General features: G+C 41.6%; 1 protein-coding gene and 2 non-coding genes across 7 annotated transcripts; 2 read left to right on the forward strand and 1 right to left on the reverse strand.

Annotated features, from left to right (window-relative positions):
* Positions 1 to 539: 539 nt before the first annotated feature.
* spag17 (sperm associated antigen 17) lies at positions 540 to 21542 on the forward strand. Of its 5 annotated transcripts, none has more exons than XM_061066256.1 (50): positions 540 to 2186; positions 3253 to 4461; positions 4678 to 4812; positions 5101 to 5160; positions 5814 to 5942; positions 6101 to 6236; positions 6474 to 6662; positions 6843 to 7018; positions 7188 to 7334; positions 8308 to 8353; positions 8488 to 8579; positions 8737 to 8937; positions 9892 to 9996; positions 10136 to 10286; positions 10456 to 10671; positions 10773 to 10810; positions 10916 to 11032; positions 11401 to 11555; positions 11643 to 11743; positions 11832 to 11905; positions 12266 to 12475; positions 12605 to 12719; positions 12944 to 13084; positions 13243 to 13347; positions 13591 to 13751; positions 13830 to 13920; positions 14375 to 14529; positions 14671 to 14776; positions 14877 to 15031; positions 15140 to 15260; positions 15376 to 15827; positions 16024 to 16206; positions 16348 to 16481; positions 16721 to 16851; positions 16984 to 17117; positions 17223 to 17411; positions 17664 to 17777; positions 17877 to 17928; positions 18174 to 18264; positions 18365 to 18415; positions 18698 to 18791; positions 18946 to 19051; positions 19283 to 19322; positions 19432 to 19496; positions 19705 to 19841; positions 20206 to 20384; positions 20487 to 20547; positions 20639 to 20786; positions 21136 to 21300; positions 21389 to 21542. In XM_061066256.1, exons 2-50 carry the CDS (start codon positions 4357 to 4359, stop codon positions 21415 to 21417), a joined length of 6288 nt encoding a protein of 2095 aa, XP_060922239.1. In that variant the 5' UTR covers positions 540 to 2186; positions 3253 to 4356; the 3' UTR covers positions 21418 to 21542. The 5 variants fall into 5 exon arrangements, with proteins under 5 accessions (XP_060922239.1, XP_060922238.1, XP_060922237.1 ...); XM_061066255.1 differs by lacking the exon at positions 540 to 2186 and having other exon boundaries at positions 2823 to 3572; positions 3660 to 4461; XM_061066254.1 differs by lacking the exon at positions 540 to 2186 and having other exon boundaries at positions 2823 to 4461.
* trnam-cau (transfer RNA methionine (anticodon CAU)) lies at positions 7585 to 7656 on the reverse strand. Its single transcript has one exon. It is a non-coding gene; the product is annotated as a tRNA-Met (tRNA).
* On the forward strand, positions 9071 to 9141 carry trnag-gcc (transfer RNA glycine (anticodon GCC)). Its single transcript has one exon. It is a non-coding gene; the product is annotated as a tRNA-Gly (tRNA).
* Positions 21543 to 22063: the final 521 nt, after the last annotated feature.

Below are 22063 nucleotides of genomic sequence, written 5' to 3' on the forward strand. Positions count from 1 at the left end.
GGGGTTTTAAATGACACCTCCTTGTTGTGACACATACGTGCACTGCCTAAACAGCACATGACATTGACGGCCTACACATGTTTACCAGCTCCAGGTTTGCTGCTCTGCCCCCCCCCCCCCCCCCCCCCCCAATGGGCGTCACTGGATAAGGCTGTTTGTTTACCAAGAGACGAGCTGGGCGTCATGCATGTTTCCTTCCTGAGCCTCACAACAGCCTCTTTCTGGGAAGGTGGATATCTGATGAAGTTGGGAACATGCCCGTCACCCTGGGACTGGGTTTATTTTATGATCAAGATATGTTTATGGGTCTCTGAAGGGTTTGTACGTATAATCTGCATAATTAACTTTAATTGTGAATTATTTTTTGCAATTAATTTAGTGCATTATCATCTTTACTCTTCAGGTTTAATTGCATGCTATTCAAAGTCGATCTGATCAGACTTGTATTCCTATATCTAACTTTGTAATATCAATCTAGTATGGTGTATCTAAAGTGAGCTGTATAATTGATAGTAATAGTTTATGACTTTGGAGCATAATACTCATGCTTTTATTATGCCACAGCCTCATTTAATATGTCAGAATGGCATTTTCATTATGGTCCTGGGTCGCGAGCCACTAAAAAATCAAACCACTCACTCCCACATGACAGAGAGTGATATTTCCATCCAGACAGACTGGGACTCTGGTTGGTAAACATGAGCTGCTCTTTACTGACGTTGTATCACATGGTTCCTGCGTATTGAAATTCAAATCTTTCCTACACTCCAGCATTCCACGGCCTTTTGCTGCCACCGGAGCTGGCGACGTGTGAGGTTGGTGAGAGGAATTTGAAATCACTTTGGATTGCCGAGTGGCACTTTGACAGCTCAGTGTGATCTGACAGGAGTAAACACAGGCTGAGGGACAGGGCTCATAGTCAACGCTGTCAGACTGAATCGAATACATAGACACAAGGGAAGTAGCTAAGATATTGTAGCATGCTATTTAATTTAAGATATCTTATTGTTCATTTTTAAAACTATAGCATGCTAACACACTACACAAAGATTAAAATACACACAGAGGGCAGCAAGCAAGACTGTGGACCATGGACAATATCTAAAGATGGTCAATGCAGACTCGATTTCCTTCCACTATCCAGAAATGAAGCCAAAATTTACCTGATACGATGGCCGCCATTTTGCATGTTCTGGGCCAGAGTCTGCGCAGTAGGGATCAGGGAAAGGAGCTCAACAGTGAGGTCCTGCCGGAATATGGCTTTGGCTTAATATAATGTAGTGTAGCTATGTAATCAAGTAATATCCCTGCAATAAACATTACATAAAAAGTTGATCTTATTGTGGAGATAAATTCCATTTTTTGTTGTATTGCACAGTTAAACTGAAATGTCTTTCTTCTTCTGTATATTTACATTGGCACAGAACTACCCTGTTTACATGCAGGATCTGCAGGTACAATATATTAAGAAACAATTTATAATATACAGTCTAGTGCCGCAGCTCAAAATGAGCCTAATAACTTCCCATAGAGACGATTCAACACTAACTAATGCATTTTACATTGGCACAGAACTAATTGAAGTTTCTACGTCTCTCGTTATTCGGTTTTTCCCTAACCATGTGCCAATCAAAGTCTACACTTTGAATAATGTTTAATTAGTTACTTGATATTTTAAAGAGCATCTAAATACAGTGTCAGGCAGTTTCCGAGCACTGATTTGAAACCTTGAGGTGCTAAGCATCGCCAACTTAACTGGCAATAACATTGTGTCCTGTTTTCCTTTGCCGTTTTAATGGCTCCAGTATGTTCTTTTGGTTTTACATTTAAAGTCGAGAACTTCTTGCTCTGATCAGATTACTTCTGTAAGATGCATTAGTTTGAGTAGCAAGAGGGTGACGTTCTTAAATAAACCAGTTCTGTTAAATGAAACAAAATAGCCCCAACGGACACATGATGCACATGTTTGACAGCAGCGTAAAGCCTAAAAGAATATGTATATTTTGAGATGTTGCTATGCCGTTTGCTATTTGTGTGAATGAGTGTTGCTTAAGTTCCACCACAGTGTTTATCCGGCTGGTGTGTGACCTTGGTTGGGTGCTGCCTCTGGAGAGCTTGGAACAGACAACTCCTCCATAACAACTGCACTGCTGGCTTCAGACGTGGATTCCTCTGGCACCAGACCAGTGGGTTCAGTCTCACTTTTGACCTTTTATAGTAGAAATAGGTCATTGCCTGCAGGGTGAGGTAACCTCCACGACAATGGTCCCCTTACATTGGGAATCAATGTGAAACAATGGTTTTGCTTCAGAAGTATTGTGCACAAGATCTTTTTATAATAGCAATGATGAATTTTAACAGACGCATTTGATTATTTCATATTTTCATTGAATATGCACTGCACAAATAGGCTTCTTGAGAGGAAAGGGGATATAATGTGCAGTATCTGTTTACGCACAGATACTGTGACAAATCCCAAAGTAAACATGAACTAAGTCGACAGTTTGACCCTAGTGAATGGTCAAAGTTCAACTCTGACGTCATTGAGTCTCTTCAAATATCAGCTGCATTGCAAAAAAACAATAAGAATAAGAATTGTCTTCTCCATTCTATTAACAGAATTATATTGGCAAGCATTATAAAAGAAAAAGGCAAATTGTCATTATTATGAAATCCTTGTTGCCAAACCCTTTCTCACCTCTCTCTTCATTTCCATTCATTTAATACAGTATCTTTATATTTATTCCACTTCATTATTCATCTGATTAACATTCAAAAGCTTCCTTTCTTTAAAAAAAACTTGGCCGTGCTTAAATCCCCTGTGATGCAGTGTCTGCGTTTTGTGAATCGCAGTAGATTTACATTCTATTCTAGATTCATATTCATGTATATTAGATCAGACTTTTCCTATTTGCGTTACTATAATTGAACCTTTCTTCTTGTTACTTTGCTCAGCTCCTCATTCCTGGGACGCTTTGGTTTCTTAAGTTCTGGCACCGAAAACAAATAAGCCTTTCATAATGTTGGTCAGTTCTTCATTCAGTAACAGGAACAAAGAGAGTGGCTCATTATAATGGCTACTTCTAGTATTGTTTAACGCTTGGATGTCCCATGTGGTGGCAGCTTTTGGATTACTTTCTTATGTAATGGAATTATATTAAGAGAAAATAAATCGAATTTATGTTAAACCCTAAAATATTTTTTACACAATTTTGTTGATTAATGGTTTGTCCCTGTGCATTTGTCTCCTAGGGGATCTTACTGCCATCTGGTGGAGAAAAAGAATAGCAGAAATAACAACATTTCACTGAAAGTCACCTAAACAATATCATCACAAAAACATAACAAGGGATATTATGTGCCAAAAAAATCCTAACAAATATTTATTGTAGGTAGTTATTACTACTTTAAGGGATAGTTGACAGATAATTGAAAATTCCCTCATTATCCACTCACTGCTGGAGAGGTGGGTGAAGTGTTTGAGTCCGCAACACACTTCTGGAGTTTCAAGGGTTGCAGGGGAGGGGCTTTTTGCGTTTTACGTTTCATCAACCCCTCCACCGGTCAAAGTGGTGAGTAGATAATGAGCGATTTTCATTTTTGTTGAAGTATTCCTTTATTATTGAAATGAAAACGTTGTCGTTCTTTTATTTTGAAAGCCTACAGGAAGCGTCACTGTCATTCACCTGTTGCCAGGGGCAACACAAGCACCGGGCGACGCGGACAGGAACAGTTTCTGGCAGGTTTTTACTCTACATACGTTTTTTATTCTGTATCTGTCTGTGTTCATATTCAGGGAGAAGAAATGCCAGAGAGACTTATTCCCCTTGATATTTATACATATTTTATGAAAGTTTATCAGCGTGTTACTTTTCTGAGCACCAAGAATAACCGATCTGATTTTCTCCACTTGTCTGGAGACACATGCTCGTTTATATGACTGTCAGTCCCACTGTAGCTGATACTGGGAATAGTCTTTGAGTTCTCACCCATCCATAGACACCACGATCAGGCATGTGGATCTGATAGCTGTGGAGCTTTTCTTGGTTCGTTTTGAGTCCAACCCCCTGAGAGCAGACAAACAATCCAATAAACTTTCATAAACCAGTAAATATCTCATTGAATAAATCACACGGAGCTTTAGTTTCTCTCAGACAGTGTGGTGGTGGCAGTGGCAGCAAAGGCGGCTGCCTCTAAATTGCGTGTCATCCGTAGACTGGAGGCATCACAGGCAGCTTCCTTTAAACAGTGTAGCAACAAAGACAGCGGCCTCTACATATCATCGGCGGGTTTTGTTGACACCGGAAGTGCCTCTCCGATCCACCGCGGCCACGATTTGAACTTGTCTTTACTGAAATGCCACCGAAACCCAGTAAGAAGGGCTCGGCCAAGAAACCCAACGGAGAGGCGCCTGACAACCCGAACTGGGAGGCGGGTCTCACCGAAGCCCAGTTTGAAGAGGTTGGTTTTTCTTTCCTTTGGTTTGACATGTTCATAAATATTCATATTTAAGTGAAACTGGCAAAGATCAGTGCAGTTTTCCCACTTTATTCATGTGATTGTTTTGTCGGCGTTAATCCGCACTTCAATTAACTCTAATTCAAATGCAGAGGCATCTGAAAACATGCAAACATGACCCGGATGATGTTGTATCATGGTGTCTTTACTCTTTTCCAGGACTCATGGCGGGCCTGTGTCTCCTTCGTGGTTGGGGGAAGTCTTGAGGTGGACGAGCTGATCCAGGCTCTGGCCGTACAGCCATCTCAACGCAAACTATTCACCTTGCTCACCTTGGACAGCACCATCGCAATGGTCAACTTTGTTGCTTTCTTTTCACTATTATTTGTCTCCTATAGCTGTTCTTTCAGTGTTATCTCTCCCGTTAGGTCACAATAGTTCCAAACCTCTTACTCACTGTCCTTTAATTATCTGCTTCTGTTAAATCTCAGCTTTTATCAAATTGTTTTGCAACTTTGTTTGCACGTCCCACTGTACTGACTGTCATTTAATTTATACCCTCATCTACGTAATGAGTGAGTGCAACTCTAACTCATTGTATTTTGTAAACTGTAAATATTCATCTGTCCATCTTTATTACAGATCCAGGTTTTGGGGAATCCAAAATCAAAAAAAAGTAATGATACCCCCGTGTTCTATGAGGTAAGTTTCAGATGTCCTAGAGGGGTAACTAGCAGAGATTTTATATTTTTAATTCCCGAATCAGAATCAGAAGTATTTTATTGCCAAGTACGTTCACACATACAAGGAATTTGCTCTGGTAATTGGTGCAAACAATGAACATAGAACATAAAGACGCAATAAATACAACATGCATGGAAAGCAATAAAAAATGGGAAACCAGTATATATTTACTCACTGGTTACTTCTTATTTACTCACTTTTTATCAATATTTATACAAAGTAACATTTATTTTGAGATAAACATTTCTGAATAAAAATATATAAAATTATAAAATATAAAAAAGTAAAAAGTGAAATGCTAAATGCAAAACAGTTAACAGTGTCATATTGCAATATGCAATGTAGTGCAGTATAATATAATGTGTTAAATTAACACATCCTAGAGGTGTGGGGGTGGAATAAAAGTCCGAGTAAGGTGGGGGTCCCGGGCCTTGTTGATAAGGCCAACTGCAGTTGGGAAGAAGCTGGTCTTGTGGCGGGAGGTTTTGGTCCTGATGGCCCGCAGCCTCCTGCCCGACAGCGGTCTGAAAAAACACTGTTTTTGTGCTTTAATCTTTGCATTTGTGGAAAGGCTTTAATCTTTTGTGACTTATATTGTTTTGTATGTGCAGGTTACAGAGTCGGCCAAGCAGCTGTTAGATGCAGGAGAAGAGATTCCCTGTGACCTGATGGCAAAAATACTGAAGTTCCAGCTGCTTCAGGTCAAAGCCAAAGATCAGGAGAGGAGGGCGGCTGAGCAGGTGAGTGCTTCTAAATGTGACACTGTTGCATGTGTTAAAGGTCTAGTAACAGTCTTGGATTGTGAGTGGATTTCCACTCAGGTCATGGGAAACTATAAAATGTTGCCATGTTTCTTGAATCTTTTTTTTGTGTCACTCTGTGTCCCCTTCTGTTTAAGGAACTGGAAGAGATGGCAAAGGCCGGTTCAACCCCTGTCAAAAAGGGCGCTGACAAAAAGGGAAAGGGTCCGCCTCCCGTTGAGAAGAAAACCAATCTCAAACGCAGGGGTGACGTTGAGCCAATTGCATTCATGGGTAAAAACACAGACAATAATTAAAACGGTTATTGGACAAACAAATTACTAATTTAAATTTGTTCAACATGCACTTTATTGACAACCACCATGAACACACATACACCACCTTCTAACTGGTTACAACCCCCACACAAAATTATAAGAAATTATTATATAGAAGAGCTTGTGTGTGTGTGTGTGTTTTCATGTACATGTATTAACACACTTTTGTCTTTCTATATGTGTGTGGGTGCAGATGATGAGCCAGACGATGGTCCTCAGCACTACATCCTGCTGCTGGGTTTCCACCAGCCCCACCTGATCTTGATCCTTGATGCCATTGGTGTACATGTAGCCAATGTCATCAAAGTGTGTTCACAGAAGGAACAACAAACGTCTCAGGGCAACAAGCAGCGTCAATGTGCATCTCCAGTGTTGGATGCAGGTAAATATCTTTCAGTATTTGTGTATCTCCCTCTTTACCCAAATAATGAAGTTAAACTTGCAAAGGTTAGCCATGCTTTCAAAGTATCGGTGTATATTAATCTAAGGAGTAAATATCTCATACCTACAGTTAAGATGATTCATTTTAACATGAGGAATGACTTGATTCAATAAATCCCAGACTCAGGCAGGATGGAGCAGGCTGCACGGGCCAGGAGACTGGATCTTTTCTGGGCAGGCCTGAGACCAGTTTTGGACAGTGTACCACCCAACTCCAAGCTCCACAGTTTGGCTCAGCTCAGCTCCACTTTGTCAGATCTCTTGACGTCGATCCAGCCACAGAACACTGAGTCTATGGTGAGATATACGTTTTCTAGATGTGCTCTCAGTATTGATTTTCCCGCATAAAATATGGTTTATTTTTCCTGAATGGTGTTTGTTTTGTCTCACTGTGTTTGCTTGTCTGATGTTGCCTATGACATGATTTTGATTCCCATCTTTGTTTGGGTTTACTGTGTGTGTCCAGCTGAAGTTGGGAAGTCAAGTCTTTGACAGTGTCGCCTATCTCCTCTATGACTGCTTGGACTGGCGCAGGCAGCATCAGAACTACCTAGACAGCAGCATTTTCATCAATCTACCCACTGTTGTCGGGTCGGATTTTCAACGTAAAGAGGTACACACATACAGTACACGTGACAAAAACACATGACAATCAGTGTAACCACATGATAGACCTGCAACTAAGGATTATTTTTTATAATTTATTAATAAACTATAGATTATTTCCCTCATTCAAACATTTTTAAATGCATTCCCTCAGCCCATTTTATGTCTTCAAATATCTTGTTTTGCTGTTATTGTTGAATCCCCTAAGATACTCAATCACACTTCATCATTTAAAAAAAAAAAAAAAAAAAAATTCTTAGCAGAGGATGGTTTCGATCCATCGACCTCTGGGTTATGGGCCCAGCACGCTTCCGCTGCGCCACTCTGCTGCTGAGCTCACTGGCTTTGTTAAACTCAATTTATTACTCACAGCGTAACAGAGTAGTGATCGCTGGAGCACCACTATGCAGTCAGTGTTAGAAGTGGTATTGCTAACAACATGATCTTTTATCAAGTTGTGTTTGTTGTGGCTTGGATTGCACCTTTTGTGTGAACTAACATCAAGTAGTGAGTAATGTCGGCCTGCCTGATGTTATTGACGGCAGCCTTCACTGCAGACTAATTGTTTAGTATATAAAACATCATAAAAAAGAGTTAAGTGTAAATTGTAATTTCAAATATAACTTGTGTTTTAAGTAAGTATAAATAATTAACAAACAAAAAGTATTTAATAAGCAGGAACCACATAAAATTCAGAATGTTTGCTTAACGTCCTGTAACAGAGCTACACTTACAAACTTCCAGCATGACTGCAATAGGTAAAACATTGGAAAGAGCTGTTGAAGTCATATGGATCTGATAGCTTTCTCCACCATGGTCATTATAATGATGTGTGTTCATCGTCATACAGTCTGTAATACTGTATCATCAGCTGTCTTAATCTGCCCAGTGAACTGTAATCAGTTGTTCGCCTAATGTTTTCATAGTCTCAATATATCAAAACCTATAAATCTGAGTATTTTGGGGTTTTCTCTTGCTAGGGTGCGCGGCCCACGACTCCACAGTCCAAGAAGAAGACAGGTCAAGGTAAAAACCGTTCTCTGCTCTCTTGTGTATTTTTGGCAAATGCTTGTGTGTATTTTAATTTAAAAACTAGAAAGTAACTTGTTTCTTTTCTATCCTCTCTTCTTTGCGGACCCAACTGCCCCCTCTCTCTACAGAAGCGGACATGAATTATTATAGCGACCTACTGAACCTGGTTCCACCTGAAGCTTGCTCAGTGCCCCTGATCATGCACTGTATGCTGGAGCAGGTCTGTTCACATGAGTGTATGGCCAGACCAAGATTTTGAAGCATTTAAAGCAACATTATGTAACTTTTACTGAGCACCATTGCCGTTTTGCAGGCACATGTGATGATTGATTCCTTAAACCCCAAATTGATTTCACCAAATGTGTCTTTGCCTTCAGGTGGTGATGTCCTCCGAGCAGTCTGACCTAGCACAGTCCCGCATGGCGAAGAAGCCCAAACCCGCTGATGCTTCCTGGTTGGACTACGAGCTGGTCCACTCCATGCTCCAGAGCTGCCTTCCTCTGATTCGCACAGAAGAGGAGCAAGGCCTCGTGTTAGAAGGCTTAGTGACGGTGGTGCAGAGTGAGGGAGACAAGAAGGTAGGAGTGGCCATAACATCAAACTGACACATAATCCTAATAAACCAACAGCCCTACAACCTTTGTGCATATACATACAACTGTATACACACGTAGGTTTTTTTTCCGACATACATCTCCAATGGATATGTAAGCATTGGTGGTTCAGTGGTAGAATTCTCGCCTGCCACGCGGGAGGCCCGGGTTCGATTCCCGGCCAATGCAACACAAATTTTTAAACTGCAGGAGGATCTGTGAAATTTGAGACTAGGTTGTGTTACATCAGAACAGCGTAGCACCTACTGCGTCACGGTAGGAGTGTCTCACTGAACAAATGGAAAAGAAGGGGGCTGAGATGTCTGTGAGGGAGGGTGAACTGCCGGTGCCCGGACTTCACAGTAGACGTAAAGCGTGTGTCAGGCAATCACACTCATCTCTCATTTCCTGCCTTTGTTCTTTTTTGAACAAGAGTTCTAAAAACAGGATCTTTAACACAAGTATATTTTGACCCACGGGAGGATCTCAGATGTTTTTACAATGAATGTGTTGAAAGCTTTGTTTTTTTTCTCCACCTTATTGGTCCATGTGAGGAGAGGTATGCTTTATTGCTGTCTAGAACCTCAGTGACAGAACTCTAAAGCGTGGCTGATCCAGTCATCCCATACTCCATGCTACAAGATTAAAAAATGAAGTTGTTATCAATGTCACATTATAAGGAGTGTGAGTTGCTTTAAAATAACGATTGGATTTTGACAGAAGCTGGTTCATTTGCTTTATTTGATATTTTACTTTATTGTACATTGTCTACCGAATACACCCAATCTCTGTTCTCCAAACCCAGAGGGAGAATTACCTGTGAATTGGAACTGTAAAGATTCCTGAAGGATTTCTCAATTAACTCCTGACTTTTCAGACAAACTCTACACACAATGAAATATTTTGCCAATCTAATTCTCGTTGATCTTCTGTGTTTAGAGACTAGAGAAGATGTTTGGAGCAGAGGAGGCCGAGAAGAAGTCGGATGATCCTTTGGTTATCAGACACCATGATGAGAGGGCACTGCGCTTGAGGGATATCAGGGTAAATAGATATTTTCTGTTTTAATTGATATGTATGGCTAGTGTAATCTCTCTGTGTATATTTCGTCCTTAATTTCATGTTTGGACAACAAGGGTGTTCATACATTGTATGTTTGTGTGTGTATATGACTTACTCGTAGGCTTCGAAGAGTTTTGATCCAGCTGCGGTGGAGTTGTCCATGATAAAGTCGGGTCCAGTTTGGGAGCTGATCCATTCTGAGGCTGATCCGAGAAAGAGCAGCTCCTGCTGGATGGCCATCAAACAGCAGCTGCAACACTACTGCACAGATGGTCAGGTTCAGAAACTATCGAAGGCACCCACCTCAATAAATACCCACCCATAATTTACATAATGTAATGTTTATCAATCAGGAAGATGTTGGTCAGCCTCATTTTTCTTGGAGAAAGCTCACGATTGGTCAGCTTGCGAATGACCTTATAATGTGATGTCATCCTGCAGATGTTGTGTCATGGCCCCAGGTGGAGCGTCTGCTTCATCAGAGTGTGTTTGAAACTATGCCACTGACCGGACTGGACCAAAATAGTGTAATACAGAAAGCTGCAGGAACACTGGGAGCACTGGAACCAGCACAGCAGCAGGAGCCACCCACAATAATCCCCTGGGACAACCCCCAATCATACTCTAAACAGCTGCTTTGTAAACCAAAGACTAAAGGTTTGTTACCTTTGTTTGGTAAATTACATACAAATGTGTGTCCATCTCTACTATATATATATATATATATATATATACCTCATAATTTATTTCAATTATAGGTCCTACATTTCTCACTGCGGAGCCTGGTAACACAGAGGTATTGTTCAAATCTTCTCATTACCGCAGCCTCTGACATTTTTGTAATAAAATAAAGAGCATGTTTTCCTCCCAGTAGTGTTTCATGTGGGTTTTGTTTCTCCAGCAGCTCATTGAGAGAGTGTGTCAGCCTCTGGAGCTATCTGACATCCAGAGCTGTAGGCTGAGGTCTCTGTTTGACTGGCATTACACAGAACACCACGACCCTTCCATCTTCCCACAGGTGTTCTTTGTTATCCTGTCTGTGTCAGCATGAGTAAACAGTTGTACCTGCCATACATGTTGCTCATCTTGGTACTGTTGTTAAATATGCTAATTGTGTTCAGACCTAATCCTCTAATCAGACCTAACTCTAAACAGTATCAGATTAGCATACTGCGGTTAGTTCATTATTGAGTTCCCTTTGCAGGGAGGATTTAAATGTGAAAAGTTGCAGGCACTGTCAAATTCCGGGATAAATTATAAAACAAACGAGACACACTGAAGGTGATACACAGGAGCAGCATGTTGTACATCTCAAGATTTAAAGAAAACCACTTCTACAACCATACAATTTGTGTAATTACATTTTCTTTCATTGTTTATGCACAGGTACTCCAGGTTGCATCAGAGGAACACTGCTGCCTTGACACTTTCAGAGGAAGCCACAATAACATCCGATACATTTTTTGCCACAATCCCCAAAGTCTCCATTACCAGTGCAAGGAATACTGGGATGCAGTGCTTCACACTGATGTCAAGTTCAGGTCAGACTGCAAGTTTTCATTATAACATGATGATTTTTTTCTGTGTGAGAATGAAACAAATTACTGAACTCTGTTATCTCTTGATAGGACGTATCTGGAGCATGTTGCTGATATCATATCGGATTGGACAAGAGAGGAGGAATTAAAGATAGAAGCAATTCAACGCAGCCTTGATGAGTCTACAGAAGGTGCCGCAGCTTTCGACACAAGGCTCTGGCAATAATAATTTATATAACACCATATGTACAAATGCAATCTTTGTTTATCCTGAACTAGATGAAACGGCTAAAGATTCTGCAGAGAAGGAGGAGGACACTTTGGGGACTGTCATCAGAAAAGAGTCTCTTAAAGTTCGTACCAACTGACACACGATTTCTGCAATCCTGCACCAAACTACACCAAACTACATCACTACTCAAACTGAGGAAGAATTGTACAACCAGGTTACCTCTTGATCACATAGAAGGAGGCAATATCATGTTTTGTTTCAGACGTATTCCCAGCAGTCTAAAAGTCAAATCCCTGATCACTTCAAAATGAATTGTTTGGCTGATATCAGTGCATCAATTTGACCCAATTCTAAATCAGCCGTGACATCCATTTACTAAAAATAGACCAGGACCAGATAGACCTCTTCAAATCTCCAATCATTACTCGTAGTTTCTCACACGTTGACTGCAGTCTATAATGATGTGCGCATGATGTTACAGGCCTTGAAGGCGGAGCAGGACCGGCTGATGGAGGAGGAGATGGCCAAGAAATTAAAGAAGGAGAGTACACCGAAAGGCAAGAAGGGGAAGGAGGAGGCCAAGCCGACGGACAACAAGAATGATGTGCCAGTTCCGACCCCCGTAGAGTCCTCCACAGTGCCCCCTGGGGAGGAAAACGAGGAGCTGCAGCAGACGGAGGAACCCTTCCATGTGAGGGCACACACACGGAAACATTTTAATCAGTCGCCTTTATGATTGCATTAATAATAAAAACAGATAGAAAATGATCAGTTGTTTCCTCTCACAAGTAATGCATCAGCATGTGTGCATGGTGTGTAGGGTTTCACAGGTTACAGCATGGATGGGATGTTGATCCATGTGTCAGGTCGTCTCCAGCACCTTTTCCCCTCAGATGGAGGACACATCACTGTGGAGGATATCATCTATGTTGAAGGTATTTTTCAAGAAGGAACGTGCTGAAATGATAGCTGAGCTTAAGTATTCCCTCAGCATTTCTCTCTACAGCCACATTTGTATAATAAAGGAATTAAATGTGCAGAGACATTGCAGTTCTTTGCTGAATGAATAACAGTGATTTGAAGTTATTCAACACTGACATCTAGTGGTTGACCGGTGCATTGGTGAACTCGCACGCATTTTGTGCTGTTTTTAATCCAGGTTCCTGCCTAATTAAATTGGCTGTGAAGAAGGATGGACATCATTTCTACACATACATCAACCAGGTTGTTATTCCTCCTGCAAGACCTTCCTCTCAGCCCCCCAAAAAAGAAACCTCTGACAAAAAGTACGACTGTAAAGGTAAAGACGCTGAACACAACCCAGAAACAAATGACCGTCCTGAGTCCAGAGAAGTGGCTGCATGAGAAAGTGTTTTGTAATTTTAGGATTCTTTTCATCCACACTTCCAAATTTTTGACCCGTGAATGATTCTATGTTCACATCATTTCTCGTCTCAGAGCCTGGGGAGGAGAAGAGAGTGAAGCAGGGCTCCCTCACAGCGGTGCTAAACAACGGAGTTCACCTCTCATACAGCTTCTATGGCCCCACAGGAGAATTCAGAGGTGGTAGTTTCACATTTCCATTCGTCAAATGTTCAGCCTTTGTGAAGTTTAATTTGCATTTAAGTATTTTAGTCTTTACTCAATGTTGAAAACAATTTGACTCTTGTTGATTACAACGCAATGATTGCTTATGTTCCAGATATCCTTATTATTATGTTTGGGTTGGAAATATCTGAATCTTCTTCACTATGCAGGCACATACTGAAAAAGCTGTTGACAGTGTTTTCTTTGGTGTTGTTCTAGCGAATACCCAGGAAACAGACGGGGGCATCACAGACACAACCACCCAAGTCCCTGCCCCTCCCACTTCCTCCTCTCAGGACCCCAAGAGTACAGACCTGGATTCAGATGCTGTCAATAAACAAATCCCATCCAGCCAGAACAGTCCTCAGGTTTCACAAAACGTGCATAAACACACAGGTACATCTTAACCAATAACAATATTGTTGTAATATTAACCATGTCTTTGTTTGTGGTCTAAGTTATGTGAAGACCAGCCGGCACCATTCAACGGTGTCAACCTGTCTGTCCCTACCGGCCTCATGCTGCAGTTTCTGAGAGAGGATATTCCAGGTCAGCTATACACAGTGTTATACATGTAGAGTATGTAGATGCTCACTCTCAGGTGTGTGTTTCCTCACATTCTTACAAAAAGGCTTGTGTACTTTGAGGTGAGAATACAATTCAAATTGAAGAGCCGTGACATTGTGTTCCTAGATTGACTGCAGTAATTGTATATCACAGAACTCATTAGCGAAGCAATATAACTCTGTTTTAACTGTTGCGACAACCCTTCGACACTCATCTTTGTATTTTGGGGACCTCATGAAAAGGAAATAATGAATCTTTTTTTTAATCTGGAGTAATAACTTAATACACTCAAGAGGATATTGCCACTTATTTTGATGTCTAAAAAATGTTGTAAATGAAAAAAGGTTCCGTTAAACTAATGCATCCATATTCCATTACCACTTTATTCCCTCTTATATTCACTCTCAAATATTTATCACATAATTTCTGCCTCCAGGAGAGTCCTCAGAGGTGCAGGTTAGACAGAGCTTTCCTCTCCATGGTAGGGAGGAGGTGTGGCAGCCTCTGGACCCCTCCCTCGCCAAGGAACTGTCCCGCATTGTCACCAGCCAGGGAGCTGTGATCCGTTACATGAGAGATGGGTCCACGGAGGTAAACATACACACTTAAAGAGGCAAACAAAATGTACAACTGGTAGTAGAACCCAACATCAAAGATTCCGATATAATAAGAGTGATGACATTGCACCCATACAGGCACACAAACCATTAGCTTCATCTGTGTGTACTGCAGGTGCTGTTTGCAGATGGGTCAGTCAGTTTCAGCCAGGATGGTGGTCCAGTGTGGGTGCCTGACTCTGAGGTCAAGGAGGAAACCACTCCTAAAGTCAACATGAAAGGTCAGACTGCAGTGCAGCCTCCCTGCTGTGAAGATAATCGAGTATAATTTACAATGACACCCAGGGTCATATTGTCTTTGTTCCTTTTGTATGTGTACAGAACAGAGCAAAGAGAAGGCGGCTGATGCTCAGAGAGGCTGTTGGTTAACTACGACTCCCTCTGGGGCTCGCATCTGCACAGTGGGGACAACACACAAACACCTACCCACCATCCCTGTTCTCGCCTTCAAGGCTACGGACTCCCTAACTCATGAGGTAAGGATGCTGTATTACTCAGGTTATCATTATTACTTGTTGATGGTATTTATGCTACAAACATATTTATGTGCAGAGGGTTGAGCTTGGCATGTGTTGTTGTGTCAGGTGATGCTGAGCAGGGAGGATCTGGTGGTTTCTGTCCACAACTCAGATGGATCTACAGTTGTGGATCATGCAGATGGAACCCGGATCACCAGTCTCCACCAAGAGAGACCATCAAACACAGGTGACCAGCAGACGGTGCACACAGCAACCAGTCAAACAAACCTGCACTCACAAATTAAATCTTTTAGCCAAGTATAGTTTTTTGACCTGAGTCCTTGTGTCTGCTACCTTTCCAGAGGAGCAACATAAGAGTGTGACTCTTAACGCCACTTCTGAATGTGTGTGCGGCTGCACCGAGTGTGTGTGTGTCGCATGCTGCGCAGACAACATCAATGAGAACATCAGTCAGGATGCCCGCAACACTGGAGACGAGAAAAGCAGGGACAACGCAGGGAAAGCATGTGGCAAGGAGGACGATAGAACAGAGATGATGGCCTGTGAGGATGTTTGCGATGAAAGGGAGTGTGACGAAAATGCATTGTGTAAGAATTGTGTGGAGAGTGTGTTTGCAAAAGAGAATGGGGAGACAAGTGCACGTGAAAAAGGTAGCGTGTCGACCAAAGAGAGAGTGATGTTGGTGGAGAAGGAGGGCTACGCTACAGTGGTGATGTATCCAGAGAGACACACGGCTCACGTCTTTTTGGCTGATGGAACTGTCATCACTGGGAACATCCAAGGAGCCTATCAGGTGGGGGATGTTTATGCCAAATATTTTTTTTTTAAGAAAAGTTGAATTATCTTGATGTAAATGAGTGTTCTGAGCCTACATATGTCAGTCCTGTCCACCACAATGTCAGTCTCTGTTGACAGACTATCTTAGGCAGTATCATCAATAAAGACTCAGCTCTCTGTTTATCTTCTTTTGTTTGTTTCATGCATCCAAGGTGTTCCCACCCACCGGCCTCCTGCAGATCCAAAGTGACGGCAAGTGTGTCTACTCCTCTGACCCACTTGTAAACCCCAGTCCGATGGGTGATACTCCCACAAACCAACCGGGAAGCTACACCATGAGTCACACAGACAAGGTGGCCTGTGATATTACAGACGCTGATGGGAACCACTTCCAGGTCAGTTATCATGTGTGTCAGGATCTTGAGAAAATCGCTCTTCTGATAAACACAGAAATAACTTTAAACCTGTGCGACAGAAATGTACCCATCGTCTTTACTTCATCAAAAAGTTGGAAACAAAGACAAACTGTGTTGCAGGTGACGGAGGATGGGCAGGTGTCAGTGCTGAACGTCAATCCCACTCTGAGCACGCTGAAACACGACGAGGAAGAGGAAGAGGAAGACCGGGAAGTGTCCAGGCTTCATGACAAATATGGAAAACATTGTCCTAGGTGGGCTTCCATAGATATATCCATAGTAAATTACCTGGTATTTCCACACTGTTGAAGCTTTACTCAGGGGGCACATATTCAACTTTTTGATTACTGTAAATACTGGAAAAGAAAAAGCCAAAATAATGTGATGCCTCCAAAATATCCAAATTGCTACAAACTTAATCGCATAAGATGGAATGGATATGGATGGATAGTTTCACTTGAAGCTTGAAAACATACTGTATCTCGTCATTTAGGCTGTTTCTGGTACATGAGGACGGCTCAGGTACTGAACTGCTTCGCTCTCAAACTGTGGAGGAGCTGCTCTACCAGGCGGACTCCGACCCTGCCGTAGCAGTGTGGAAGGAACCACTGCCGGACACACAAGGTGCCCTGCTCAATATAATTTGAATTAGAAAATACAATGATCATACAATAGTATTTCAGAGTGGAGGATTTAATCAGAATGTTTTATGGTAGCCATTCTTTAGTGCTTTAATTTGTGCATTTGTGCTCCCAGATGAATTTGGGATTACTATCCTCAAGCCCAGGCACCAGAGTGTGGGTTCCCAGTGGATGCTAGGGAAACAGAACCCTGACATAACCCCTCCCAACATCAGAAACCGCAACTGGCGTGACTTCCCTAGAAAAGAGGTACTGGCACACACAAACACATTGTACATGCACGCAAAGGCTAACAACACTCTCAGGGCCAATCGCTGACCCTTCCCTGTTTCTTTGTGTTTCCCTCTGTCTTAGGAGAAAAGCCCAGGTCCTGCATTTGGTACCAACATGGGACGAGGTCTGACTCTGAGAGATTGGCCCGCTAGTTCTACAGCACAGCACCAACATGCCTGGAGCTTCCCTAAAGTCCTGGAGATGAGGGAACTGTGCCAGCACCAACCATGTAGCAGGCTGTTCAAAAATACTATAGATGCACGACTGAAGGTAGAAGTCACCAAGCATCCTTTCTTTTAAAAATGGTCATGAGGTGGTGTTTTTTTTTTTTACTTTTATGTTTAGTAGTTATTGCACTGAAATGCTAACAATGATTTTGCTAAACCAAGCAGGTTAAGATAACACTTAAGACTATCTTATCTCTTGGTTTAGAGGGAAATGGGTTACAGCTGGAGCAGGCATCTGAAATCGACATTTTTTCACAAGATTGTAACAGATGTTAAAATGTTGCTCTGACTGTAGAAATATATCGAGAGCTTGATGGAGAGGGAGCAGCGATCAGAAGCCATGAAGGTCAAAGACCCTCGCACTGATAAGGAGAGTGTCCACGCCAGTGATCTGCTCAATCTGGTCCAGGTCAGTGCACACACAGACAAACACACACACACTCACACACTCACTCACACTCACAAATATATATACTAATTATGTTAATTGATTATGTGTATTTTTCAGTCTTTCAGAGAGGAAGAGGATACAAATCCCACCTCTGTGAAGAGGACTCCAGGTGGGCATCTTTTGTGTGTTGATGTGTTGGTTCTTGTATATCATGTAAAAGATTGTAGCAGCTGGAACTGGACTGGAATCAGACTAATGTACCAATTACATGTCATCATACGGTTTAATCATCAAAATATTGTTTTTTTCAATAAGTGAAAATAAGTTGTTTTTAGTCAAGTTACTTTATCAGCTGTTTCACTTTAGTTGTGTGTCACAAACACTTCCTCTTAATTCTTCTGTGTGTATCCACAGCGGACATTGGGAGTCTCTACAACCAAGGTATTAGAGCTGAAGATCAACAGCCGGATATTTCCAAAAGCACAAGCTCGGCAGAGAGTGACAGGTAAGAGAGATTAAAATGAAATGAAACTCTCTTAAATGACAGTTCTACATATTCGGTTTAGACTATAATAATGTATTTTTAAATCTACTCTCCTATTCAGTTCTGTTAATGAAAAAAAGTCAAAATGGACTGGAAAACATGCACAATACAGGTAAATATAAAGACACATTAATGGACCAAAATAACGTCTGAAGTAAATATGTGTTATTGTCGCAGGGGAATACATATGGCTGTTGCTGTGTTTCTCCTTTGGGGAGAATTATTATAATATTTAGCATACTGAAGCAACTGCAATTGCAGTAAAAGATGATTGCAGGATAGACAATGGACAAACAATGGAAATGATGGCACTCCCATGGCAACAGGTACATTCAATTTGTGCAAGCAGCCATCAACTCATCAGTCATTTTCTCTGCATGCATGTTCGAGTCAGACAGGAGGTGTGTGAGGAGAAGGCTTGTAGAGTGGCTTTGAGAAGGAAGAGCATTGTTCCATATTTCCACCCAGAAAATATTCAACTGTACCAGGTACTGCATGTGTCCACTTTCATATTTTGTGTATAATTTTATGTAGCTAAAAAGTCGAAAGTCTAAAAAACACATTGATTCAACCTTTCTGAATTTATTTAGAGGAATGCACTATGTACACTAAGAGATGCAGCTTCGTGTTTTTCCGAATCAGCTGCAGAACCAAGCACCAAACATGAAGAGGCTCTCCATGGATCTTCCACTAATCCCTAAGTCACACTGTGCCCAGGCCTTTCTGAAGAATGCTCCTCAGGAAAACAGTTAAGTCATGATTTTGCAAGGATTTACTCATAGCTGCTAAGATGAAACTCATTTTAAAGGGAGGCCTGTTGGGAATCTATGTGGAGAAAAACAAGCTCAATTCGACACAACTTAAATAACGTAAAACTAAATTTTAAAGCCTTTGACAAATTGCTTAAAAAGCATTATAATTGTAGATTTGATTAATCTACGTTCTGTATGATTTACTGTATTGGTGTTTGTCACTGCAGCCCCACGACCTTTAAACCCAACACCTACTCAGTCTTCTAGGTAATAATGAACCGTTTTTTGTGTTTAATTATGTTTTCACTATTCCATAAATTACTTGTCTAATTTATGCTGTTCCAACAATGCTTAACATCTGTTATTTTCTTGTCAGTCGTGCAGCAGGAAGTGATGGGCTGCCTCTGAGGAGACCCACTAACCCCACACCTCAGACTGCTGGTTTGTACCTTGCCCTTCTTATTTACTTCACGTCCAAACAGATGCCTCACCAGTGATGTGTTAAATGCCAGACCGTTCTCAGATATCATCTAGAAATCCGTAACTAAACTTGATATTGCAGTTCTATTTAAAGCATCATCAGGAAATGTACTTTAAATCACATATGAATGAACGAGTGAATATGTCCTTGTGTTTGTCTCTGTGCCAGGTGAAAGCAGACAGAAGGGTTCACCTAGGCATTTTAAGTCTGTCCAGGTGGATGTGATTGGAGAGCCAAGGAGGTCTAAAGTCCAACTACCGACCTCCATCCTCGCCTCTAAACCCCGCAGCATGCCAAATCAACAGGTACACAAACACACATTAAATGTCAGTAGATCAACTGTGTTTGACCAAATTCGAATATTTGTATATTTAATTACATTACACAGCTAATTTAGTAAAGCGATTACGTCGGAAATAGTTAAATCAAGTGTTTCTCTAACACCTTTCTTATTTTTGAAAAGCCTTTATCTACTGTATCCATTTGTTTAATCTGTGAATATTAAAATGTTATTCTCAAGTGACATCTAGAGGAGGTGATGTGCCACTTGAGACCATATCTGGACATCATGTAATCATGCAACATATGTATCTATACACATGTGCACTGTCAAACAAATACTGTTCCTCCTGTATTCCCGCAATCCTCTGTCTGTGTCCTCTATTCCAGTTCCTCTCATTGGACGAGCCATTGAGGAGGAGGTGTCGAACGGTTTCTCTGATCAATCCAGATGTTGTAGTGAGGGGCTTCGTGTTCCTCCCGCCCAGCGTGGACTTCGGCACAGTGCGGGAGGGCACCTCGTCATTCATCACTGTGGTGATGAGGAACGTGGGAGTTGACACCTGCAGGTACAGACGATGCTCCCAATGATGGGTGAATGATTGAGCACACAGTCAGTTCAGACAGGCACAGATGAATTCATGGCCACTTTGGTTTTGTATCTCTTGCAGGTTTCACTTGAAACAGCCTCGCGCTTCCACAGGCCTCCGTGTCATCTACAATCCTGGGCCTGTACGTTTCCATCTGTATCTTATCATCACAGTAAATATGAATCCTCACGTTTGAATGAGCTTTTGTCCTAAATCAACTCGTCTTTGTCCAGGTGGCTGCCGGGTTGCAGGTTGAACTGCAGGTTCAGCTGTTTGCCAAGTGTACATCCCAAGCAGGAGATGTAGAGACAAAAAAAGACATCTCCCAGGATATTATCATCCACACTGAGACAGACATCTTCTTCCTGCCAGTCGCTGCCAATATCCTTCCACTAACTTAAAATTTTCTTTTAACTTGGGGAGAAAGGTTTGCTTTTCATTATAGATTCAAGTATTTTCCTAAAACTTACTTTTTTCTCCATGAGCCACATGAGCTACTATTCAGCCTTGTATTGTCCTAGCAACTTATCAATTTGCATATACTTAATGAAATCACATTTCAGCATCTCTTCATGTTGTCAACATTTTAATTAAAATTCCCTCAGAGGAAGGAAACTGAAGTAATTTAAGTTAATTGGAAATAAAATGTGTGAAATTCCCAAAGTTGCAATCAGCTAGATCTGTGTAGTGACATACATGATGCATGATATTGGTCCTTAACCAGTTTCACTCATCCTTCCTGTGAGGTCGTATGACATTTTGCTTAAGGACAGGACCAGTGCATCCAAAAGGAAAAGCTCCAGGGTTCTCAGGCTCTCTTCCAGTCTGCCAGATGGTCAGGGTGTCACACCCAGACGACCCGATACCCTCCTGACCAGTTCTGCTGCAAAACCAGGTCGGTGTCATAAAAAACAAAATTATAAACCAAATCTTTGAGTCGAAAGAATATCAGTATCACTGAATTTGTTCTTTGTAAATTGCAGGAAATCTGAATCGCTCCACGAGTCGATGAGGAAAACACAGCAACACCATCTTTATTCTGATTTCTCATTATTCTCATTATTATTCATAAGCAGTAATAATTTGAATAGATTTTGTTGTTTTCCCCCCCAAATAAAATCCTTATTAACACATGAACTCTGGACATTTGTGTGTTTTTCAAAAGACAAAAGATAAGATATCCTTTATTAGTCCCACTATATGGGGACATTTGCTGTGTGGAAGCAGCAAAGAGCAAAGTCAAAAAATACACATCAGGAAAGTAATATACAAATATATAAATAGTATATAGTAATATATAAATATACATAGAGTAGACGCAATATACAGTGTACATAGTGTAACAGAATTGCACAGATAGAAATGATTATTGAGCAGGTAAACGTTAGTGAGTCTATGGTGCAGTCCCAGAATTGATAAATAGAAGCTGAGGCCATTTTAACTCTAGTGATTTGGAAGGGTATGGATGAAGCCTCTGTCCCTCTCATACAGGGGGATGGGGGGCGGGGGGGGGGCCTGTGCGTGTGCTCAGGTGAATGGATGGGGGTGGGGATGTTGGTGTATGACGTCAGCGGAGACCCAGCGCAAGACGCCACCAGCGAGGCTGAGATCCCAGACAACACAAGCTCGCTGCTGCTTCGTGCGTTTCTCCCGCACGT

This window comes from Limanda limanda, chromosome 22 (genome assembly GCF_963576545.1).
Source record: "Limanda limanda chromosome 22, fLimLim1.1, whole genome shotgun sequence".
NCBI lineage: Eukaryota > Metazoa > Chordata > Actinopteri > Pleuronectiformes > Pleuronectidae > Limanda > Limanda limanda.